Source organism: Macadamia integrifolia, chromosome 7, assembly GCF_013358625.1.
Source record: "Macadamia integrifolia cultivar HAES 741 chromosome 7, SCU_Mint_v3, whole genome shotgun sequence".
In the NCBI taxonomy this organism is placed as follows: Eukaryota; Viridiplantae; Streptophyta; class Magnoliopsida; order Proteales; family Proteaceae; genus Macadamia; species Macadamia integrifolia.
The window spans coordinates 36,061,340-36,087,275 of NC_056563.1; the positions used below are offsets into that span (position 1 = coordinate 36,061,340).

Genomic DNA, 25,936 nt, shown 5'->3' on the forward strand with positions numbered 1-25,936 from the left:
ACAAGGGTAAATCGGTCTTTTTACATGACATTTTAATACCGTCAGTCATTAATGGGATTATTGATAGAATCTTTAAACTATAGGGGAGGGGAGTGGTATTTTTAAAAGTACATGGGGGGAAAGTGGTATTAAGCCAAACTACAGGGGAGGGGAGTGTAATTTCCTCAAGGTTATTGTTTATTTATTATTATTTTTTCTTTTGTCTCATCCATCATGAGTTTAGTAATCTATTTTTTTTATCGGTATTGGATTGATATCAGTTTCAACTGATACTAATTTGGATCGATATCAAATTTAACGTTACATTCTCCATTAGGATTGCGACATATGGTTTTAGGGATTCAAAAAATTATAAAAAATTTATAAAAGTATTAGATTTGTATCGTTCTCAATCAATACGATTTACGAACCACTTAATCTTTTCACATTGAAAAGAGATTTAAATTTATGGGAACTCACCACCCTCTAATAGAGGAATGAGACTCATGTAAAGTATTGATTTTTATTCTCAATCGATTTGAACCAATCAATTTGAAAAGTTTAATAGATTACAAGTGAAAAGGAGAGGTATGCAAAAAAAAAAAATTTAATAATAATAAAAATAATCAAAGTATTTAAAAAGAGCAAGGGAGAAAGAGATGTAATAGTCTGAAAGCAAGAGAATATTAGAAAAAAAAAAAGTAAAAGACAAAGAAGTTTTGGTAAACATAGACCAAGTGTACGGAAGTGATAGGAAATTCCCAATAGATTTGTGTGAAAATATACATTGAAAATTTTTCCGCAAATGAATTCAATAAAGGACGTATCCGATGCACCAGCCTCTCACTACCACTATGCCACATGGTCTGGGAAAAGGCAGATGTACGCAGCCCTACAGTCTACGCGGGGAGGCTGTTTCTAGGGGTGTCAATCGGTCGGTCCGGCTCGATTTTGGTTTGGGTTGAGTCGGTTTCGGTGTGGGAAAGTTGAAACCGAAACCGAACCAATAAGGAAATTCTGGTTTCGGTTTGGTTTCTGTTTCGGTGCGGTTTGGTTTCGGTTTGTCTTCGGTTTCTTAAATCGATTTGTAACCGGGTTGGTTTTGGTTTTTGGTCTAGTTTGGATTCGACTTTCCATACAAATGTATACAAAACTATGCAAATTTTGATTTTTTTTAATGAATTTTGGAGTGTTTCGGTTTCTTATCGGTTTGGTTTTGGTTTCGGTTCGGGTTTTGAGCCGGTTTCAGGTTCATCCGGTTTCCGGTGCGGTTCGGTTTGGTTTTGGGGTTGCAATACTTGAAACCGAACCGAACCAATAAGGCTTCAATTCGGTTCGGTCCGTGTTGTTATCGGTTGGGTCCGGCCGGTTTTACCGGTTCGGTTTAGGAATTGACACCCCTAGCTGTTTCCTTCCCAAATGGATTTAATAGCCATGTGCAATATTGAAGAAACCCAAAAGGTCTCCTCCATGGTCCCCCCGTCTGTCCGGTGCCCCTCGGTCTCTCTCTCTCTCTCTTCTTTGCTGAATGACTGAGGCGTGAGACCAAACTTGTGCTATAAATTCGCACTCCTTTTCAGACTTTGTATTCGTGCTAGGTGCGCACAAGCGGGAAGCGAGGAGAAGTGAGATTGTGTTTTGGGGGGGAAAACCGAAAGAACTGCGAGGCTGCGTTGTAGTTATGTCGTCTTCTAGGGTTTTTAGAGGTTCTCAGGCTCTAATGGCAGCTGCGAAGGCGGCGAAAGCATCTGCCACAACCTCCTCCGGCGTCGCTGCCACTAAGCCTCAAGCACCGAACCGTACCAGTGGTATCTTCAAGGTCACTCCCGTGTCCCCTGCCATGCGCCAGTTCCTCGGCGTATCTGAGGCCTCTCGTACCGATGCCGTCAAGAAAATCTGGGACTACATCAAACTCAACAGCCTGCAGGTTTTCTTTCTTTGTTTCTTCGTCTTCTTTTTGGAGCTTCTAGTGTATTACCTAGTTTTGCTTTGCTTGTTTGTGAGCTAGATGATCGATTAGATGATATGTCTTTGATTTTCCATGTTCTTTCGGTTCAATCAATGCCTTCTGGTCTTGCTTGTTGATGTTCTGATTCAATGCTTGTGGTGGTGGAGGTCATATGCGTAAAATATGGGACAACGTAAGTATGCCTCATTGTATATGTGAAAGCAAAGCTTGTTTGGCTCTAATAACATGTTAATCGTGGACGTTCATCGTTCTTTTATGTTTTTCTTTGGGTTTACATTTGGAGAGATATTGCCACTTCTAGGGTTTTGATTTTCATTCCTTCAAATTTGTAAACTTGACTTCAACCATTTAGTGTATATATATATATATATATATACCAAATAACAGGATCGATCTACACCAAAATCCAGGGAAATAGGGTTCTCCTGGTTCTGTATGGTGAGAAGAATGAGACCGATGCAATACCGTACTCCGACCCAGGCAAGAAGGCGATAACTAGGATAGGTGTGATACCGTACCTAGAACTAAGTTGTGCAAAATAGAAATAAACAAATAAAAGAAGCAAGACCAAGAACTCAAAAATAAGAACAGAAAATAAAAGTTACTTAACTGGATCTATATTTCAGAATCAAGAGGCACGACTGTAGGTTTTGATCTGAAGATAGAACAAGAAGCAAGCTATATGCAGGATGTAGATGTAGATGTAGATGTAAAAATAATGATAATAATTTGAAAATTAAAGTAAACTTTGCTTATAATTTGGAGATCTTTGATTACAAAGTTTGGGTAGGCTTAGGTTGGAGGATTTGAGAAGAAGAAGGGTATCTGGATCTTTGAAGGAGCTTTGAGGGTTTCTTGGTGCTAACCTTTGAGGGCGATCGGACTTGGAAGGGATGATCGGACCTTGGAGTTGTTGAAGACCGGCGGAGCTTTGAGGGTTGTCCGGCAGAGCTTTGACTTTGAAGAACTTGAGAGGGGCGATTCTCCTTGGAGGAAGGCTTTTCACTTTCTGATTCTAAGTTTGGGAAAAAACCAAATGGTTTGTGAAGAGTGTCCCTTTTAGAGAGAAGGGACACATTTACATTTCATTTGGGTTTGCAGCACATTTGGATTTCATTTGGCACTATTCGAAATTACATTTGGAATAGTACCGAATTACATTTCATTTGGAACTGTGCACTTGAATTTGGAGCACTATTCGAGGGTACTGTTGGCGCCGAAACTTGAGGTTGGTTTAGTCCTTTGATTTGGAATATTTTTATCTTGGCCGTTGAAGTGGAATCTTTGATCTTGTTTTTTGATTTGGAATCTTCAGTGATCTCACCATGGCATTCCATGTGTCTAAGACATTGTTTTCTGCATTGGTTTGATCAAGGAGTTTGTACCATATTTGACTGAGCCTGATATTGGCATGACTGTCCTTTAACCTGGGACAGTAGTAGTGCCACCTTTCCTTTATGAGGTTGTTCGTGGTTAGCTGACTAGGTGAGTTTCCGACATCACCGGTCGGCTAGTTTAGGACCGTCCTAGCAGATGTTGTAGACTAAATCAGTGTTTGGTTGAAGACTTTGATTTTGAGGTAGCCCAGCGGGATTTGTGAGAGGTTACTGTTTTGAATTTGGATGATGCCTTAGAGCTAGAAGGCTCATTATCTGATTTATCATCGTAGGGGTTTTGAGCCATTTGCTGACTGACAGTGGGCTAACATGGAACCTTTGATGGATCCAAGACTGTAAGCACCATCACTTGAACCTTCTTCTTCTGAGTCGGATCTGAGCTCAGCGAGATGGGCAAGAAGGGCTTCCTTCTCACTTTTGATGCTGGACTTTGATGAGGCCGGAAGAGCCAGAACTGGTTTGAGCCCTGTAAGGCTTTGGATGAGAGCTGACTTTTCGCATTTGGAGACATCACAATTGTCCCACCATTTGACGTGATAAACACGTGAGAGGACGGGGGGCAATCTAGTCCTGGGTTTGGAAGTCACTGATCTCATAGTCACAAAAAAGGATCCATGCCAGGCGGCAGTGGAGGAAGAACCGGAGGAGATCGGGCTGGTGTGGTAGCTGTTGGGTGTGTTTGCAGAATATTTGGAAGGATTCCTGTATTTGCTAAGGATACTGACCATGGGGCCGTATTAATCCCACCATCGAGGAAACTAGAGGGGAACCTGATTATTGAATTTGTAATCAAAACAGAAGAACCAGGAATGCTTGTTATTCCTGTTTTGAAATAAAAATGCTTTGTACCAAGCCTCGTGGTAGTCATAGTAATGATACCTAGAAGGGGTATAGGTATTTGAAAAGTTTTTGCAGGTAAGGGGATGGTTGTTTCATTCTTTGAGGTTAAGGACTTTGCATATATGGTCACAACTGTATGTGTGACCAAGGATGAGTCATTCCTGTTGAAATTTAGGTTGAGCCTGACAGAGTCGGTGTCGACAAGAATGTATTCATAAAATTCTTGAGTTTTTGCTGCTGTTGGGGAGTAATAATGCCATCCCTGAAAAAAGATTTGTCGTGCAATGTTTGAGGGAGTGTCCACGTAATTTTCAAGAACTTCTTCAATAGTGAAAAGGCCTTCTTTGAGTGGTTTCTCATGGTATTGGCTTTTGATTTTTGATCCTTGAGCTGTTTGGAGGGGTTTGGCCTGGGTTGTTTGAAGGCTGGAACTGGCCTTGTTTGTGGTTTGGAGGGGGCCGGCAGCCAAAGAAAGGACTACGGCATGTGAATATGGCCGGTTTGCTGAAGCCAACTGGGTTTGGCTACGAATGACAATTTGATTTGAAGGGGCGGCAGTGGTGGCGTAGCTAGATTTGGACCGAACAAGGGAATTTGAAGAAATGGATTCTTTTAGGGGGAGCCATTTTGAGAAGGTTAATTTGAGGAGTCTGGCCCTGTAGGAAGTCACGGGTAAGAAAGTTAGGGACATAATTGGATTCTCCTTTAATATAATCAATTTGAAATTCAAAAATTGAGAGTAAAGCTTGCCATTGGGCAAAATTTTGTTTTGAAGCTAGATTTGAAACATCATTTTGTAAAACAAATTTAGCAGCGCTGCAATCAACACGAACTAAAAATGGTTTATTTAATAATGCATTTTGAACTTTTTGCATGCAAAGAACTATGGAAAGAACTTTTTTTTATTGTACTATAGTTATTTTGTGCAGAGTTCCAGGTACCAGAGGTAAACTGGACAAGTTGTTTTTTGCTTTCATTTTGGAGTTTCTGTTTGAGAATTTCTCCATATCCGATGTCTGAGGTGTCGGTTTCAACTATTTTGAAAGCTTCAGGGTTAGGGATAAACATACAAGGAATTTCTTTGACTAATTTTTTGATGGTTTGGACGGCAGTAGTTTGGACCGAAGACCAAGGAGTTGGGTTCTTTTTGAGCTGAAGATACAAAGGCTCGGCAATCTTACTAATTTGAGGAAGAAAATCACGAACGTAATTTAAACTTCCTAGAAATCTTTGTAACCGGGTTTTGTCTGATATTTAGTCGGGGGAATTGTCACCAAAGACAATAGCCCGATCAATAGGGGTTAAGGTACCCTTTTCGATCAGATGTCCTAAAAAAGGGACTTTAGTTAGAAAAAATTCTATTTTTCTTTTTGACGGGACAAGGCTATTAGATTTGATAATTTGATAAAAGGTCCTTAAGTGTTTGATGTGTTGTTCTACTGAATCAAAGAAAACTAGAACGCCATCAATATAGACAATCGTAAATTGTCCATAGGAATTAAAGATGTCGTTCATAATTTTCTGGAATTCACTAGGAGCATTTTTTAGGCCGAATAGCATAACATTCCATTCATAGAGGCCGAAGGGGATTGTAAAGGCAGTTTTATAACAGTCCTTTTCATGAATCTGGATCTGCCAGAATCCAGATTTCATGTCAAATTTGGAAAAGACTTTGGCTTGATATATTCTTTGTAAAAGATCCTTTTGGTTTGGGATTGGGTATCTAATCCATTGAAGGGCATCATTTAGAGGTTTGTAATTAACAACCAACCGAGGAGTGCCTCTTTCAATTTCAGAGGCTTTGTTAACATAAAAGGCCATACAGCTCCAGGGGGAGGTGCTAGGCCGAATAAGTTTTTTGGCTAAAAGGTCGTTAATTTCTTGTTTGCATGTTTCAAAAAGTGTTTGATTCATTTGAGCAGGTCATGCTTTGGTCGGTATTTGAAGTTCAGAAAATTCTTTGTTATAGGGAAGGGAAACCATGTGTTTCTTCCGATGCCATAAGGCATCATGGACCTCAGAGCATAGATCACATTCAAATTTGGAACGGAGTTGGCTTATTTGGTGAATAGTTTTAGGATGGTTGATCTGCTCCACAATTCTTTAATGGAGGAGTTCAGCTTTGAGAAAATTTAATTGTTTAATTTTAGATGTGGTTTGGTGAATATGAGCTTGAGCTTGTAAGAATGGAAAAATAATTTTTTGTCCTTGGAATTTTGTAGTTATAGAATCCTGAGTAATTTTGAAAGGTTTGATCATACTAAGTAATGGTTGGCCTAATATAATGGTTTGGTCAAGGTCTCTGGCAAGAAAGAAAGTCTGAGGAAGACAAAGTCCTTGATTGCAGATATGGGTGTTAGATAATTTATATTGGACGTTTAGTCCAACACCATTGGCAGTAGTTAGGCTTTGGGTGGTATGTTCATAGTACTGAGTCGGAATGACTCCTTTATTAATGCAATTAAGTTGAGCACCTAAGTCAACAATTGCAATGGTGTAGAGAGTTTGAAGGAAGCATTAATAACAAGAGTAATATGAATATACCAATTTGGGTTTGAAATGCTAAGGACAAATCCTGGAGGAGGGGTGCCATTAGCAAAAGGATTTTCAAAAGGTTCATTTGGAATTGGTTCCTGGGCAGTAGGGTTTTGTGGAGGTGTTTGTCGATATAGGAGGGATAATTGTTGTTTGATTGTTTTGATTTCATGCTGTGGAGTTGCAGTAGTAGTTTCAAGGGTTTTGATTCGAGTAGAATGATTAGGGGCTGAGATTTGTGTTTTATCAAATTTGTTAAGTATATTTTGTAAATTGTAAGGTTGGACAGTGGTTTGATTTTTAATATTTTGTTTAAGGTGTTCAAGACACGCCTTTTTGTGTTCGGGATCAATTAAATTATCAATGTATTAAAAAATGTTTGATTGAGGGGAAGCTTGCAACATGCGAACAGATTTGGGAGCACAATATTCACAACTTAAACCAATAATGCAAGAATCACAAGCACAGGCTTGGAATTTGTCATTATCAGTCGAGCTGGAGATAGAATGCTCGGAGGCTTGAACTTGGTTTAGTTTGTAATCTTGTTCATCATAAGAAGAGGAAGAAGTATCTTGGGAAAGGGCTGAAATTTGGGATTTGTTTTCTTCAGAAATTTGTAAAGAATTAATTCTTTTTGAAACTCGATAGTATTTGGCGATGTGGCCAGGTTTTCCACACCTAAAGCATCCAGTTTGATCTTTTTGGTTTTTAGGTGCCTTTAAAGGCTTCTTGTATTTGTTATATTTTGGTTTTGAAGAAGGTTTTTGGTAGAACTCTAGAGTTGTGAAAGGTTTGCGGGAAACGTATTTCTTTGATTTATAAAAATCTTTATAATATTTGCGAGAAGATTTGTGTTTGTGTTTATGTTTCGTTGGTGGCCTAAGAGGATCAAAACCAAATTGCTCACAAAAACCTCCTAATTCTTTTTTATAAAATTTGTTTTCCTTGTTAATTTGTCTCTTTAACCTGATATCAGTGCACAGGGCTAGGCCCTCTTCATGAATCAAGCTAATAATTTGGCTGTAAGTCATTTGGTCATAGGGAATTATCCCATCGTTTTCTTTGCGAAGACGTTTGATTTTCTTGGAAAATAAGGTTGGAAGACCTGTAAGAAACTTTTCTTTCCAACAGGGAAGGTTTGCATCAGGTCTGGTTAAAACTTTGGTTAATAAGGTATATTTGTACCATTTGAAGTCATGTAATTTTTTACACCTAAGATTTGATAGTTGTTCGGCTGTTTGATCTTTGAGACGAGAAGGGTTACTTAAGAAATAATTTGCAATGCTGAAAATGAGAGTATTAACATCTTCTATAGGTTGTCCTTAGTCGTCAAGAAGGGGAGTACCATCAGTGGTTATTTGGACGGCCATTAATACTTCAGTTTTTTGGTCGTCGGTCAGGACATAATCCCAACAGCCTTTGAGTTGGCCGGTAAAGCCAGAAATAAGCAGGGTTGCAACAGCACTATCAGTCGTATTTTTAACATGGTGTGCGTTATTAACCATGGTCATTTCTTGTAATTTGTTCATGAGATTATGTTCGGACAAACCATCTATGTTCCATTCATAGATGATTCCGCTTTGTTAAGAAGCTTGAGGAGCAGTTCCTCTTGCCTCAATTTGAAGGTCAGGGAAGACCGGATGTTGGGTTGAGCTTTGACCAATTTGATTAATTTGTGGGATAACCGAAGACTCATAGTCAAAACTAGACGCAGAGTCGGAGGAATATCCATTAAGGGTAAGAACCTGACGATTGACAGATTCAGCAGATGGTTGGTTTTGTATTGGTGTCTCAGGAGCCTCTAAGGTTGTGAGACGGTGATTTATTTGGTCAAGTGAATAAGATTTGTTGAGTTCCTTTTGTTATGTTCGTGGAATGTTGTAAGGTTTGAAAAGGGGGGTATTTGGTGGAATAGTGGCCGTGATTAAGGATGAAGAGGCCACAGGTTTTGGTTGGACAAGATTCTCGACTCGGGAGAGTTGATCACCTATAGTTTGAAGACTTAAATTTGCGAAATTTAATTGTTCAATTTATTTTCTATTTGGATCATCTTGAACTGCTACTTTGAAAGGGGAAGCAGTCAATTTTGTGTTTTTGAAGGTGTATTTGATGTTTTCCACCGAGGGATGGATAGCAGTTGTAGTTGGACCGGTGTGAAGGATCTAAGATTTATGGGTAACAGTTTGGGTGCAAACTTAATTATGCCAAGGGTAATCTATATTGTTGTCTTGGGCATAAACATCAAAGTATGTAAAAAAGAAAACATTTGTTTTAAGATTTGTCATAAAATTATACCAATTTGCTCTAATTTGGGCTTGTTGTTCAAGATTAAAAGTTTTGAAGAACCAATCACGTTTTGATTTGTTTTTTGGTGATTCGAAATCAGTTCGGAGTAGGGGTTTGTCAATTTGGTAATCTTCATTGGTTTGGAGCATATAGACTCCTAGGTCTTGTTGAGGTGGAGCCACCTCGGACTGGGTTGGAGATTGGGGGTGATTTTGTTCGGAAGGAGTTGAATCTGGAACAGAGGATGAAGCCTCATAAGTTCCATGGATTACATTATGACCGGAATTTAATCCAGAAAGGTTTGGAATTGGAGGAGTTCTAGGGGGAGAACTCAAGGGACAAAATTTTGAAGAGGTTGATACATCAGAGCAAGACCTACGAGAACTTTGGTAAATTGAAGGGGGAATGTGTCGGTTAAACCGAAGGGTTGCTAATTTATCTATAGTTTGGGAGATGGACTGGATATTGGTGTTTGAGATTTGGGGTTGAGGCGTAGAGGTTTGTATTTTCCATTCTTCAGGGAAAGGGATGTCTTTCCATTGAACGAGCCTGGGATAGATAACTTGACCTTGGATACAGTGGGTCTCAAGGTAAAGGGTCTGCCCTTTGGGAGATCTTTTGAGGGCTTTGGGTTTGACAGTTTTCATAGGTTTATATTTGATACGATAAATGATGGCAATTGGAATTGATCCTTGCATCATTCTGTATCCATGGGTTTTGAGATTAATTTTGAGGGAATGCAAAATATTTGGGTCTTGGAGTGCTATGGACATGTCCGGATAAACATTAAAATGGATAGGGCCATAACAAAGGCTGGTTTCAATGGCTCCCAGAAGGGAATCATTGAAATCAAGAAATCTTTGGTCACGTAAGGCTAGTAACATAGAAGTGTTAAGGCTTTCGCGATGAAGGGGTTTGATGGCCACCTGGACGAGGCCGATATGAACATAGTTAAATTTGTTTTTGAGATGGTCTTGGAAAGACCTTGGATCAAAGAGGGTAATTTCTTGGGTTTCATTTGTAAAGTTAATTGTTTGTTTGACAGTTTTGATTGTTTCAAAGTATGTTTGCCAGTCATTTTCATAGACTTCTCTTTGAGAGATTTTGGGCATGTCTCAATTTCGGAGTCTTTTGTCGAGATCAGAAATTTGTTCATCATAATTGAGCACATTAGAACTTGTGCTCGCCTCACCTGCCGATCTCATCGACATGGAGCGGGATAAACGATTCATTGTTTTAAGAAATCTTAAACTTTGGGTAACCTCCTAGATCTAGTCATTTGAAGGGGTATTTCCAACTTAATTTGGGCACAAACGTGGTCTTACACTCTTCTGCCACTCCTTCCCAAAAGTCCAAAGGCTTATACTTCTTTTATATATATAAAAGAAGCAAGGGTGCATGGTAAATAGGAGCACGTTCATATTGTCTAGACCTGCCTGTTTAATTCTTTTCTAAAAATATCTCTTGGGAAATTTATGCTTTGAACTTCTTGTGTGGCTTACAAAATTGTGTATTGCCTGGAACTTATCTGTAAATCAAGGTTTTCACCCTTCGTGGCAACGTGGAAAGTGTTATGAGTTAGTCACTTGGCACGTGCATCTTTTGGTATCCCTTGATTAGTGTAAGAAAGGGGCATGAAGCATGAGACTCTACACATGCTTCAAATTATCTAGGAGGTGCTTTTGTTAAGCTTTTGGAAGCTATGTTCTGCCATCCAAAAGCAAGAGATTTTTTTTTTTTTTTTTTTTGTCCTTTGGAAGTCAAAAAGTTGTATCTGTAACTTACCTAAATTCTAGGGTAAAGGGTTTTAAAATTTTTCTTTGAAGAAGTTGTTTCTAGAATTTACCTGAACACTGGGTGAAATGGTTTTAAATTTTTTCTTTTATATCATTACAAAATTTTAACTGTACAGTTGGGTAATGTAGGATATGTTATTCTGTGCAATTGTAAAAATCTCAGGCAGCAAGCATAAATATGAAGCTTTGAGTTGAAGTGTGGACACTGTGTGCAAAAAAACTGAAGATTAGGACTGTCTCGAGTCAACCCTTTGAGCATCATATAAAAACAGTTTTGTACTAAGTTACAGTCCTTTTATACACTGGTACATATCAATTTTAATGCCGCAAAAACTTGTAGCAACCACACATTGTGACAATTGTGTTGCAACCATGGCCACTTGTTTTGCCATGTGGGAGAGTGATGTGGCAAATTGACCATTGGACATCTAGGATATGGTCTTTGTTGGCCATGTGTCAAATTTCAACCATAAATACTCCATGTAATGACATATTATTTCATGTACGCACATGGCCCTCCATGTTAGTGCCAACACCCTTTGCTACTCCTGAACTTTTTAAAGGTTTGTTTTGTCATTTGGTCAACTCCGATTAGGTGACATGTAAGTAGGGGACCTTGGGGTCTTCCTACGCACAAAATTTTGGCTCATTTTAGTTGCCATGTGGCAAAAATTGTGACATGGTTTACAAAATCAAATGTCACAATGTGGTGAAAAGAAATTGTTTCTATTTTTTTTTTTTTTTCCCCTTCTATAATTTGATGTGGAGAGATTGTGTTATGTAAGGACAGACTATTAATTAAACTAAATTTTTCACATTTTCTTTTACTTTTCTATTCTTTTTTCTTTTCTTGGCAGAAAAAAAGACCTCCCTTCCTCATCTCTCTCTCTCTCTCTATATATATATATATATATATATACACACACACACACACACACACACACACACACGCGTGCGCGCACATATATATGAGAGGGGCAATATAGAAATACTGTAATGCAATTTTTTCTGTTTCTCCTTTACTTCATTTCACATTGTCTTTCGATATTTTATGGGTAATTAGTGAATTTTACCTTGATTCAATCTACTGGTGTTGTATCCTACAGAATTGTTTCACTTCCATCGCTCAGTAAAACCGAGTCATAAGTGAGCTTTGTTCATCATGACTAGGATAACTTGAGTTGAATGATTCTCATTCTGAGAAGGTTCACCCGAGTCATACCAAACATTCACATTTCATACTTCACATTGAGAAATATCTACTGCATTGCTTTGTGGTTGAGTTGCCTGCATCATATATGTGAAGGATGTGGTCTGGATTGCTAGTGGCTGACAACGTTTTGTTAGATGTGTTTTTCTGTTGTTTCATATTCAACTTCACCAATGTTCTCATGGGCTGTTGGACACTTGGACTGTGTGGTCAGCCCTATTGTACCATTGGCCGCAAGGCTTGTTGATGCTGATAAATCATAGATTTGAGCGTATTTGATTAAGCCTTGGGTTGGGTTATATATGTGTTGGGCCTTTAGTCCAACTGCTTTTCTTTGTAATGGGCCTATAAATGGGTAGAAGCTAGGCCTATGAAATTAGTTTAGTGCCCTTTTTTTTTTTTTTTCCTATTGCTGTTAAGTGTTTTAGCTAGGCTGGATTAGGATTCTATAAGTCTAGTATTCTTTGATTCCCTTCATCATTTTAGTTTCTTAGTCAGTTTATGTTTCCTTTTAGTCAAGGGTTGGTTTAGACCTTTCTTTTTTAGTATTGGAGTTTTTTATATAAGTTTGTACGGTGGTCCAACTTTGTAGACGAATTTTATTAATTAGATTTTGGCTTGAGCCTTTTCTTTATTCTGTGAGATTCAGATTTGTTATGAGATGTAATGTTATGTTTGTGGAAGCCAATAAGTGGGTTTCAGTTGAGGCTAGGTGGGATGCTGAATCATATCTCCTTCTTATTTTTCATCTTCTTCATTCTTCCTTCTCCATCAATGCTCAAGTAAAATAAATTCACAACTCCTAATCTAACCATCAGATTTACTTGATATTTTGATATCTTGTTTGATAGCCTGTGAGAGATTGTTAACCAAGATTGTTAACAATAACAGAAATTGGTCATAAGAAAATAGAGAAGTTGAAAAAAAGAAGAGGAGAGAATGCAGCCCACGGTTGAGTAATGGGCAGAATACATAACATGAGGGGTCTATTTATATTAATCAAATATAAATTAGAATGCATAGACTGGGTGTTCACCTAGAACCAACTTTCAGTAAAGACTATGGCTACTATGACACTTATATCCTTAACATACAGAACTGCCACATACATCTAAACCCATAAAGTTGACCCACATAACTACACAAATTAACACTCCCCCTCAAGCTAGAGCATAGATATCACCCATGCCTAGCTTGGAACACCCTTGGAGAAATACATTTCGAAACAAGGCTTTGGTAAACTAGTATAAGTTGATTGTTAGAGCTTACAAATGGAGTTGAAATCAAATTCTTTGTCACTGCATCCCGAACAAAATGATAGTCCAGTTCAATACTTCAATATGCTTGACCTTCACATGAAAAACATGATTACTAGCAATGTGAATAGTTGTCTGGCTGTCACATAACATGGCCATTGGTTTGCTAATGAGAAAATTAAGCTCCCAAACGAAGTTTCTAAGCCATATCAACTTAGCTTCATTGTGAGCCATTGCTCTATACCTGGTTTCAACACTTGAACGAGCCATTGTAGTTTGCTTAAACTCCTCCATGTGAGAGCCCCTGACAAAGGTACAATAGTCTGTAGTATCCGATCACCATCACCATCAACGCCAACCCAATCATTATCAGAATAACCAATAATATTGGTGTGACCATTATGACGATAAATAAGACCTTTCCATGGAGCACCCTTAAGGTATCTTAGTATACGACATGCTGCCTTCCAATGAATCTGCTTAGGTGACGCCATCAACTAACTAATCACCCAACAACAAAGGATATATCAGGCCAAGTAACAATAGAATATATAAGTTTGCCAACTAACCTCCAATACTGATATATGTTTGCAAATTCCTTGTCATCAGACACCCCAATTTTGATGTGAGGGTCCATGGGAGTATCTATAGGCTTACAGCCTAGCATTCCTAGCTTCCTCAGATGGTCAAGAACATACTTTCGTTGAGACAAAATAAGCCCTTTCTTACTTTGGACAACCTCAATGCCATAAAAAATCTAATGAGTGCCCAAATTTTTCGTCTGGGAAATGCTACTATAAGTAAGATTGAACTTGTTCTATCCCAGACAAGTCATTTCCACAAAATCAAGATTTGTGAGATCTCAGAATTTGGCCATCAGTTTGACCTGAGATTTTGAGGACTGATTCCATCCATCAAGGGTTCCCATATTATGGTAATATCATCCCCATTCACCCTCTGTTGTTGTGGTTCTTGAAAGCAGTTTATTCTCAGGTTCTTGAACCCTAGTTCTGCCCACCCCCTCCAATCAACCAAATAACCATGTCTTTGATCAAGTATTGTGGCCCATATTGATGGAATGACCCTTTGTATAATAGAATCTCTCCCCTGTTACCATAGTTGTCAAAGCACTAGGAAAACCAAGGCGTTCGAGGAAGGTAAAAAATTAAGGTGACACCAGCTAGGTGCCTAGGTGACCAAGTGCCCATAAAAAGAAGTGGATGCCTAGGTGACACTTTGACAACCTTGCATGTAACTCTAGGTTTATGAATTTTTTTTTTTTGGGGGGTGGTGGGGAGGCTTAATTTTAGCGATGTGACCATTGGATAGGATGGACCATGTGGATTGGTCATTCATCAAATTTCAAAGCCAAAATCATATAGATTATTGTTGATGTGCCCAGTTTGACACTGATAGGGGGTGAATCATGGTCTCCAAAATTTCTTCAAATTTTCTCCCAACACACCCCTGGTGTTCACTACATTGACGGCACTTCTCAACACAACTTTGTTGATCACCACATTAATGGCAGTGGCTCTTGCTCAAGCATTAATTGGTGGGGCAATCCCAATTTTACCAATGTCATACTCTCCGCATGCACATCCACCTCGCAACCATAAAGTGGGCAGGCCTACCAAATCTCATTGCCAAACTGACACATGTCTAGATCTCGTTGCACTACAACACCTACACTGCCACAACTCCAGCACACCACATCATTTGTTACTGCCAGCTGCCAAAATTGACATCAGAACACACTTGTGCACCCGCCTCATCACCAATACACATCAGTACTCACATGTACGGACACCTCATTGTGCCATCTCACTGCCTGCTGACTCTTCCTGAAGCACTGTACACTTCCATACTATTCATCCACCAATAAGTTTGCACATATTTCAAGCTTCAAGACAGTACACAAAAGCCCGTGAAAGGGGGAAAAAAAACTTTTTTTTGGGGTGGCGGTGTGAAATGAAACCACCATGTCTCTTTCACCTTTCTATTCCACACATGGAAGGAATTTCTGAGTAGGGGGACCATGCCTTCCCATGCCCTGCCAAAGTTGTTAGATTTTAAAGTTGTAACTGCACTCAACCTAGCAGTTTTGGTTGGAACCGTAATTTTGCGTTGGCAAATGCATGTGATAATCATATCTTATTTCATTTCATTTAATGGTCAGAATTGTTTTAGATTATCGGCGATAAAGACAAAATATCCTTGCTGCATTCTGTTTTTATATGTGAAGCACACAGAAAGTTTGTAAAGGATTCCTCTGCTTAGGAGGTTTTTCATGTGCTCTTGTATTTCTTGTTTCATAGAACCTATGGAATTTGCCAGATTTATGACTAATGGAGCAAATGAGTATTGTATTGTATGAAGCATTGCTGGATATTAATTGCGAGGGCTTGATCAGTATGGCAGTAATGGTTATGTTTTGTGGGGAGCGGTATATAATGCATTGCCTATTATGTGCTGAATTGTTTTGCTTGGTCCCTTGTGGATGTTAATGGTGATAGCTTTTGATCTCATTTTGAATTATTTTGTCCCCTGGTTGCTCAATTTGAAATGTAATTTTCTTAACGTAGACCAATGCAAGTTCCGTTACTACTAGTGTGTATTACTTGATTTTGATGACAGTTTCCATTGGAATAGATATATATCTTCAGTGACAGTTTTTAGTTGGATGGGGTGAATAAAGTGAACTTTGATTATTCATGCCATTATTCACTGAGGATGTCTATATGAATACATTACAGAACCCAGCAAATAAAAGGGAGATCCGATGTGATGAAAAGCTTAAGACAATATTTGATGGGAAGGAGACAGTTGGATTCCTGGATATAGGGAAATTGCTGTCGCCCCATTTTGTAAAGACTAACTGAGATCGGAATTGGCTTTCAACGTTGCCGCATTTTTGTGATCATAGACCTCTTGGTTGCTTTTCAGGTGTATTTGGCAAGTCTTTATGACTTGAAAATGGACTTTGTTTGGAATTGTAGTTGACAGACCCAGAAAGGGCCTTCTGTACAAAACAGGTAGGATTAACGTTTTCTTTTGGTTTTTTCTATGTGATATGTTTGGTGTTAGTGTTGACTCGTTGGAATATGTCATCCATTTTGAAATGCAACCATATCCAAAGTCCGGTAGCATCTACATTGCAGGCCCTTTTTTTCCTTTTTGTGAAAGTTTCCTTCCCCTAGGGTGTTCTCTCTCTTAACCCATGGGTTTTGACACTGATGGTATTTCTGGAATAGTTGCCATGTGATCATATTGTTTGATGGGCGGAAATACCATTTCTGAGTTTCATCAAACCACCAGAACCTGTGGATCAAGAGATTCTCTTTCTCCAAGGGTGAAGGAAAACTCGGTCCTTTCTTTTTAGGTAGCATTATTTTTCGGGAGTTAAATCGCTCTGGGAATGGTTCTGGAGCTGGTGAGGTAGCTGGTGGCCATTTTGTCTTAGAGCTGGAAATGATCGAGTTCTCTTTGCTGTAGTTAGTAGTCCTCAAGCGTTCATAGGTTCTTAATCAACCACTATGCCAGTTTTTTTCACTAGCAAAGAGTTGAGACTTAGGAGAGCATGCTTCCCATTCCTACTTTTGGTTGGATTGTTTACCTCTGTATGGGATTTTATGTGGATATGGCTTGAGGATGTTGCTGGGGCTTGAAAGCTTTACTGGTCTTGCTGTTGGGATTATTGTTGCACTCAATGTTTTGGTGTGTCGAACCGATAGAAATTGTTTCGGACTTCAGCTACCTACTACCTGCTGCAGGTGCAATTGTAACTCTTGTAGGATACCTAATTTCCGGAACACTGTATGGCCCTTAATCTTTTGGGGCAGGGGATATGAGTGTTTAAGAGAATAAAACAGGAGCAGCAAATTTTAGGAGAAATGAACGCTCCCTGATCCTGCAGACCTTGTGCCCAGAATGAGGGCAGCGAAATAAATGCCCCAATCCTTGTTAAACTCAAAATATGCACTGCCTATTTATGTTATTATGTTCTCTCATTGACCCTTGTGTTGGCACTGGTTGTTCATTGTGGCACCGGCTGTGCAACCAAAGAGCGTTTTATTTCACTTAAATTGTGGAAGAAAATGAGAATGACAGATTTGCATTAATTTGGTGTCACAAAACTTTAGACTTGACCACGTTATAAGGACAAAACATACCCTTCCCAACAAACACACGGTTCCTACCCCCAAAAAAAATATATAATTGAGGGTATAATAGTATCGTATACTTTTTTTTTTTTTTTGGCACAAATCGTGTACTTCAACCTTGATCTCCTTGAACTTGTCACCCATCTCGGCGACTAAGTTGTGCGTTGGGGGTACCCCGGGGGGGGGGGGGGTGGGGAACAGTCCACAGTTGCTGGTCGGACCTCATATTATATACCTAATCTACTTTCATCTTGGTATCCATGAGTGAGCTTTGGAGTATTTCCGGATAGAGGAAGATAAAAATGCCTCTGTAGGTTTCCACTTCGCAAATCCCAGGTTTTAATGGCACTTCCAGGCAAGGATTTAGGCCACGGTATCAGTCTCAGCCGATATCGATTCAGATCAGTTGAGATCAGTCTATTTTACCTCTGATTTTTATAAAAAGTATCATATTTTTTTTATTTTACCCCTGAAATGATTCGAATAACCAATCCAGATTGGTATTGGATCAGGGATTGGTCTCAGCTGATACCAATACGATCGATCCTAGACTGATACTTGAAACCATGCTTCCAGGTGAGCATTCCAATGATTAGGCCGGAAAAGAAGAAAATGGCTACAAATTGTGAAGTAGACATTTTAGATTGAGAAATTTAAAGAAAATTCTATTATATATATATATATATATATATAAAAAGAAATTATAGACATTGAGCCGTTCAGATCTGTTTGGGACATGTTGCATGTCGTGAACGTTTTGTTACCCGATCACAACCCAGACCGCTTAAAAGGATGCTTTGGTATTTCTTCTGTGCAAATGTTCTTTCAAAGCGCCCATTGACATCTTACAAGATAAGACAGCCAAGAAATGATTGTGAAGGAACTAAAAGAGTGCAGAAATGTTGAATAAGATGGTATCTATGTTAGCTTCCAATAGGTGTTTACCATGTCATGCATCCAAAGTTGAGAAGTTTGTTACCAGGAACCAATGTAGATGTAATTCAATGTTTAAAAACTTTGAATGGGTTAGTGAAGTATGGTTCTGCAAATGGTAGTATCCTCCACTTTTCCAATGTATTTGTTTTCTTCTTTCTGTAGCAAGAGTTCTTTGCTATTGAATGATAAGATAGATGGACAAATCTTTGGAGAAAAAAGGGTAAAATTGCATTGAAGGTGAATTAAAATTTGAGATAACCATACAAGATAGGAATGCAAAAGATTTGTCTAATTATATCAAGAATAGCAAGAGATGTTAGAAATTTAAAGTACATAAAATATCAGAAACTCAGTTGCAGCAGGGAGATTCTGTTGCATTTTCCTCATAATACCTGGACAGTTATTGTTGAAGGATGCAGAAAAAGCCTGATTCGATTGGTCGGATATGAGGCATGAGTTAATTGTCCTAATATGATGACTAAAATAAAAGAGAGCTTCATGAGCTTGTCCTCAAGGACAGGAGAGGGTCTAAGGTTTAGGCCCTAAAATACAGATTTGGGAGGAAATGAATTAAGGGTAAACAAAAATAATCCAGTATTGCAAGCATACAATCTATAAACAAATGTGGATAATGGCTATGGATTTTAACCTATGTTTCCAGTTAACTGATAAGATGATGTATCCATTTCTCCACAACAGCCGATGAGCCATACCATGGTCTAAGCATGTCGTCTGAACCAACTGGAGAATGGTAAACTCCATCAAAGCTAATATTCAAGGCACCCTCCAGTTGTGCTGATGCTTCAGGTACTACTCCATCACCCCAGACATCTGCCTGCCCACAAACCTAGCAAAAAACAAAAAATTGGATTTCGTTCATAATTGCTTTAAGAATTTATTACTGCGTTTGAAAACAGTGATGATAATCACTTAAATCACCTGCTTATACCCTTGACCAACAATGCGAGCACGCATACCATTAGTAGTTGTTGCTGATTTATTACTATTTCCAATTGCAGCAACCTCAGTCATTGGTGCATCATTCTCAATCGTGACTGCGGGATCTGAACTCAGATTGGAATTGTCAAAAAAGCGAGCCCCTTGAATATACCTAATATATCACAATTATAATTTAGAGATGAAAATTTTTCCAGAGTTATAAAGAAAGAAAAGAATCATGATTGAAGGAGCTCATCTGAGAAAATTTTCAGTTATCATATATCATATGTTGCCCATATTTGCAGTTCCATTTCATCCAGAAGAATGAAAGGTTTCCATTACCAAATCTGTTCATTTTACTTTCTGATACCATTAGTCATGAGGAGCCAATCAGAGATTTCGTTTGTAGTATGTTTGAATTATTATTGAATTAAAGCAATCTCAATACATTCGAAATGCTTCAGATGTCCCCCTACCTGTTTTTCTTTCTCTTTTAGGGATGGCCCATTTGCCCAATGCTTCAATTATGACTCCTCACATGCCAACTCCTTAGTTACATCAAGACTTACTAAAAATTGAAAGAGAATTTATAAGATAATCAAACCTAACTTACTGTGTTACTAAAAACCAATACTGCGGCTCACTTTTAAATCTTGCTATTTTCACCACAACTACAAATTTACCAACTCCCTAAATGCTTACCAAGTGAAGAAAATAGACACTAGCTTTACTAAATTCCTTATTGACTTACATTTCAAATTTTAAAAAAAACTCTAAAATAGATGCTAGCTTTACTAAAACTCCATTGATTACATTTCAAAATTCAGACAGTCCGTAAAAATTGCCCACCTAGTCAATATATTGGGCATAACTTTCCCACAACTACTTGGATTCAAAAGAACTTGGTATTTGTTAGAACGAACTCAATAACAATGGAAATGAAACTTGAATCAAACCAAACAAACCATTTTTAGGTCCCTTTAAAAATTTGATCCAGGTGATGAAATTAACCAAAAAAAGAAACTTTCTGACACTACTTTGCTACTATAGAATTTTGTGCACATGCTGTACTTCATCCCTCCATGCTTGCGCATCTCCAATTGCCACCACTTAATGTGCGCCATGGATTTAAAACACCACATGCTTCACCTTTACTTTATCATTGATTGAAAAATACCATACTCCCATGACCTCAATCGATCCCAGACAATCCTTAACATTCATCTGTTTATTTCTTTTCCGTATGGCATACCGTCTCTTTTTGGTCCCCCCCCCCCCCCCCTTTTTCTTGGGTTTTCCTTCGCTGGTAATTAAATCCTAGGAATCTAAGCTTTAATCTTGAAATTTTGAAGTTAAAATTGTATTTGATCTTAAATTCCCAAAAGCCTAAAATATAGAATTTTTACTTTCCCATTTTTTAGCCCTTTTATTGAATTAAGAATTCTTCTAAATGGATAAATCAGTTTTAATGATTTTGTTTTAAGTACCAAGTCAAATGAAAGGAATTTTAATCTTTCCATCATTTTCTCCATACTCTTTTTTGGCACAATAAAACATTTGTCATTTGGTGAGAGAGGAGAGAACACAGCATTAACTATCACCTACTTCTTCCATTTCTCTTCTGCATTTTCTTTTCTTGTGTCTTCTCTGTACTACTCCATCCTTGGGTATCAAACTGCAGTTGTCTGACACAGTAAGAAAGATCATATTCTCCGCATTACATGACCTTTGTATGAGAACATGGGTACATGGCAGGACATTTATGTTATCCACAATTTCTTCAGCCCTGCACCCCCCAACAAGTACTTGCTCAACATCTTTCCAGTTCATCACTGCAGAATATTTCCTCCCACATTCATTTATCTGATAATTAGTTAATAATTTCAAATCTACAGCAGTAAGACAATTTAAGGGACAGGCTCTCTGTACAGTATGTTTGTTAAAATTTTCAATAGGATGGGTATCTTACATGTGACAGCTGAAGTGGCAGACCAAAAGGGCTGTAGGTGTTGACTGCTTCACCACCCCAACATTTGGAAAGTTCTGGGCAGAAAAAAAAAAAAATTCTCCATTTTTGTTTGAAAAAGATTTTATAATTTCAAGCACATATCATTCACAGGGGAAAACACAATAGATGGAAATGGTATAGGACTGATGTGGACAGGAGTATTTTACACATGGCAGATCTAGGGGAGCACTCATTAGATGGTCTGGATTGGCCATTTCATCTATTTACATGGTAACAGCGGGGTTCTAGTCTTGTCCTGATTTTACCATAAACAATATTTATGAGTTTGCTGCTCCTGAGAATTATGAAACCCGCTAGTTTTCATAACATTTTGAACTACGTGAGAAGTTCAAAGTCTATATTTGTATTCAAATAAATAGTTGAACTACTTTATTTGTCTCTTCACTGTTGCAGATCTTACATAAGTGAAGCTTTCCTTCTTTTCTTTACTCAATGAATCACAACAATGAAGAATGTTAAAACTTAGAAAGTACTGGGCCAACTGTTACACTATTTAGGAATGTAGATAGATAAACATAGTCATGATAATCCACATCACATTAACTTCAGAGTACTAAAAATGCAAATTCACACATCAAAGAAAGTGTAAACCAATGTCACATCAACAAATTTTCTTGTGTAATGCATTTTCTAAACCCATACAGCCTGGTGAAACAAACCCACCATACAGGATGGGGAGAGAGGAAGATAAGACAAATGGTAAAGCCCTTATTTGAGAATTTTCATTCAGGAAGAAGATCCAAAAACCACAGTATACCCACCAATAGAGGTTTGGTGTGTTTGTGTGTTACGTCTAAGGTAACCACTTTGAAATGAATATTTCATGGATTAACACTCAATTTGTACAACATAGGTAAACTATATTATCAATGCAGCTCTTACAGTTAAATGCAACAAATTTGAAAAACATAGTAACTGTAGTGCTGGGTAGGGACATCGGCAACTCAGGATATAGAACGAGAATTAAAAAGGATATGATTGGTGAGTTTACCTCCCTGTGATACATACATATTTCAACTGTGGAGTATAAACAGCTTTTGCACAATGTTTGTCAACATAATCCAAGAGGCCCCTAGTTTGATCAATGACTCCTGACAAACCCTTGGGGGGCGGTCTGAAAGAAAACATGCTTGGTTATCAAATTTATACTGGAATGCAAATTGAGCTTCTGAGGATAGGCAGTTTAATTCGATGGAAGAATTCTATAAATCAAGTACTGAAACTTGATTTCATCGTCAGTTATCCCATTGAAAAGAGTAGAGAGTTTTAGATAATGAAATTTTCTTAATAGTTCAAAACAAAATATAGTGTGCCAGAAGATGAATATAACCAGTATAACCACATAAGATCTCACAATTTAGTTGGTAAGATTCAGTGATAATTTCATTTGTCCTTTTTAGGCCTCCATGATGTGGGAACTAAAGGAGGAAAACAACACATCAAAATGGGGGAAAAGAATGTGCTTACTAGGAAGATATTTCTATTTGCCCTAAGTTCAACTTTCTCTATTTCAATTATCTCATGTATCAGCAAAGTAGGGAATCTTACGAAAACGTACAAGTGAGGGGTTCCAAGGGTCAATAATAAGGAAATATTTGATAGTCCAAATTCCTCAATGTAGACACGTGCAAGCCATCCTCCAGCTGAATGTCCAATTAAGGACAGACTGTGACCTACAATGGAATATCTTCTTGGAATTTAGATATCTGCATACGTTAAGTATGGAAACATTTTTGGGGACGTAAAATTAAGGATGACCATAAACTAGCAACAACTAAAATAATTATGGGAACCTCAAGAGGATTGCTCAGTTGGTGAAAACCAACACCTCAAAAATTAAGAGGTCATGAATTCGACTCTCCATGGGGCCTATCAAAAAAAAAAATAATAATAATAATAATAATAATTCTGGGGCATTGACGTGTATATACTATTGCAGACTAATTTTGACAAGAAAGGAAAGACTCTTAACTCTTTATCAAAGAAACTAAATAGTTGGGAGATTTTAATTTAGAGAATTGATTTTTTTTTCCAACTAAGTGCTAGTGGATAGAACATTATCATTTATAACTACTATGAAGTGCATGGGCATGATAGTGCTTAGTCTGAAGCGACAGAATTTTTGTTTATAAAGTAATTCATCAGTTGAATTCAATATGGCAAAAATACACCTCATTCAGCAGCTATTCTTCTTGTTATTTCATTAATATATTTTTCTTTTTTTTTTCTTTTTCTTTTTTTTTTTAAGTGTACAATTGTGTAGATGAGGGAGTAAAAAGCATAAGTCTGTAGTTGTAGATGGTTTATGGTAAATTGAGAAACAGAACATACCTTCAGCTAGTTGATTTGCCTCCTGAATGGCCTCATCAACCCTCAGAAGATACCTGGAGGCCAGAATATCAAAACAAGTCAGAAGGACTAAGCAAGTAAATCAATACTTGATAATGTAAATATATAATAGCACACCACAAATATCAAAGAAGAAGAGTTCTATGTGGATGAGAAATCAAACCAGTCAAGAACAGGCCGAGGACGTAGAGTTCCCCGCCAATAATTAGGGTCGACGAGACCCGCTGCATTCCTGAACCAATCAATCCTAGAGACCTTTGCAACCACCGAAGGCACACCATAGCCTTTCAAGGTAAGTGCCAATTTATCATAATCACTTGAATTGTTGCCCAACCCCTGAAACAACACATCAAATTTATCCATTGAATACTCTTCCTTCACTTTCAGCCCAAATGCCAAAAATTAGTATTAACACAACAAGCAAAGCCCACTTGAACAAACTTCAACTGAAATCAGATACTAGTTTCAGACAAGTGACAATTCTAAAAGGAAAGAGGAAATGAAATAAAGTAATCACTATTAATAACCAACCAACTTAACTGGAAGAATAACAGCAGGGCGGTGTTTAAAAGCGGTTGGCTGCTGAGACGAATCTGTTGAAGCAGCGAATGATGTGATTTGTTTGATGGGTTGTATTGGTTTTCTTGTTGTTGTTGATGTTGAGAATGCTGTGACTGAAATTGGGAATGCCACAGCCATCCCCAATTTGCTTAAGAAGCTTGTGTTCCTTCGTCTTCTACTTCTTCAACTACCCTTTATTATTTAACTCGATCAGCTTCTGCAATGTAGTTGAATGGATAAGAATAATGGTTAATAACCACAGCAAAGATGAAAACAAGAGGAAAAATAGACTGCAAATGGTGTGATATGTGAATGGAAGATAGAATAATGGTGAGTGGGCATACAGAGGCCACGTATGCAGTTAAAGAGAGTGACAAAGCTGTTAATGGGAAAAAATTCCTGGTAACCCAGCTCAATGCCTCAGCCACAGGTAATGTATACTTTATAGAAGGGCCAAGAGGCCTCCAACTCACCCTCGTTCAAGACTCAAAAGAGTTCAAGATTTGAGGGGGGAGAGAGAGGGAAGACGCTTCCGTTATTAAAGGTCAAGGGGGCGTGTTTATAAGTTGGGTAGAGAGATGAGTGTTGATGAAGTAAAATCTTATTGTTGTGAGTATATGTTTGTATTTACCAAAAAAAAAAAAAAGAGTATATGTTTGTCTTTTTCTTACCTCAAAGATTTTTTTTTTTTTTTTTTTTTTTACAAGTAAATGGGAAATTTGTGGAATTCTTCCTTTTGCATATCCATGGCATGAGTGTTACAAAATAAATTTATTTTGTGTTTTTTTATTAATATCATAATTAATTGTTTTTGATATGTGGATTAATAGATTGCTTTTTGTGAATGATCATCTAGGTAAACTACTTTGTAGTCCTTGGTTTGATTACACATTCATCATGAATTTGTCATCAAGTATGTCATTCAAATTCTTTCAAGAAAATAGTATTTGTCAAGCATTTGTCAACTAGACCAAGCCCTTGGAAGATGTTTTCAAATTCTTTAAAGTATGTTATGGCTTTCGCTTTTGAATTGATAGACCAGAGTGAAATGTGGCAACAACTCTTGGACAAAGCAGCAAATAAAATAGGATGGGGCTGGTATCCTCTTGATAACACTTGACAAATCTCATATCCATTAATTTTGCATACAAATTATGATTTGGAAGACAAAAACAAAAACAAAGGAAGGAGTGTTGTAACCCGGCAGTCACTGAGAGGGGGGGTGAATCAATGAGTTCAATTCCGATCCCCAAAAACCTGTCTGATGTCTGGCCAAGAAAAACTTGATATACCTGTCCCTGTTTGCACACAGTCGTATGCACTCAGCCTCTCATAGGCACTTCCAAGTATGCACACCCATTCCACATTCCACGCACTTCAATATAAAATGCAAACAACAAGCACCCATAACACAGGGTTTTTACGAGGTTCGGCAATTTGCCTACATCCCCGGAGTAGTGCCTGTAAAGGCTTCGTACCTACTCAATACACTACTTTTGACTGCACCCACAGTCGGGAGCACCCACACCCAATTTTCTCAAGTCGAAGCTGAGATGGCACTCGTAGTGCCGATACAATGTGTAGCACCCACTACACGGGAGCACCCACTCCCGGTGCTTAGCACCCACTAAGCACACAATAAATAATACAATTAAATTGGGCTTATATCAATGCCCTACAATCAAACTCTG

The 25,936-nt window shown here is 38.1% G+C and overlaps 2 protein-coding genes across 2 annotated transcripts; one reads left to right on the forward strand and one right to left on the reverse strand.

Moving 5' to 3' along the window:
- The first annotated feature begins 1,470 nt into the window (after positions 1-1,470).
- LOC122085185 (protein TRI1-like) lies at positions 1,471-16,361 on the forward strand. The gene is made up of 2 exons (XM_042653648.1): positions 1,471-1,906; positions 16,025-16,361. The coding sequence occupies exons 1-2, from the start codon at positions 1,661-1,663 to the stop codon at positions 16,148-16,150; spliced, it is 372 nt and encodes a 123-aa protein (XP_042509582.1). The 5' UTR covers positions 1,471-1,660; the 3' UTR covers positions 16,151-16,361.
- A 2,347-nt stretch (positions 16,362-18,708) lies between these two features.
- Positions 18,709-24,736, reverse strand: LOC122083770. Its single transcript, XM_042651660.1, has 8 exons — positions 24,590-24,736; positions 24,225-24,462; positions 23,848-24,020; positions 23,667-23,719; positions 22,894-23,008; positions 22,327-22,449; positions 19,307-19,478; positions 18,709-19,214 (listed from the first exon to the last, which is right to left on the reverse strand). Exons 2-8 carry the CDS (start codon positions 24,381-24,383, stop codon positions 19,029-19,031), a joined length of 981 nt encoding a protein of 326 aa, XP_042507594.1. The 5' UTR covers positions 24,384-24,462; positions 24,590-24,736; the 3' UTR covers positions 18,709-19,028.
- Between the last annotated feature and the right edge of the window lie 1,200 nt (positions 24,737-25,936).

What these genes read in the sequence shown, in the direction of transcription:
- LOC122083770 (XM_042651660.1), bottom strand. Translation starts at nt 24,383, where the DNA reads ATGGCTGTGGCATTCCCAATTTCAGTCACAGCATTCTCAACATCAACA. An exon ending in GCCCTGCTGTTATTCTTCCA is followed by an intron (nt 24,021 to 24,224) that starts GTTAAGTTGGTT and finishes GTGTTGTTTCAG; the next exon opens with GGGTTGGGCAACAATTCAAG. An exon ending in TTGGTCAAGGGTATAAGCAG is followed by an intron (nt 19,215 to 19,306) that starts GTGATTTAAGTG and finishes GTTTTTTGCTAG; the next exon opens with GTTTGTGGGCAGGCAGATGT.
- LOC122085185 (XM_042653648.1), top strand. Translation starts at nt 1,661, where the DNA reads ATGTCGTCTTCTAGGGTTTTTAGAGGTTCTCAGGCTCTAATGGCAGCT. An exon ending in TCAAACTCAACAGCCTGCAG is followed by an intron (nt 1,907 to 16,024) that starts GTTTTCTTTCTT and finishes AATACATTACAG; the next exon opens with AACCCAGCAAATAAAAGGGA.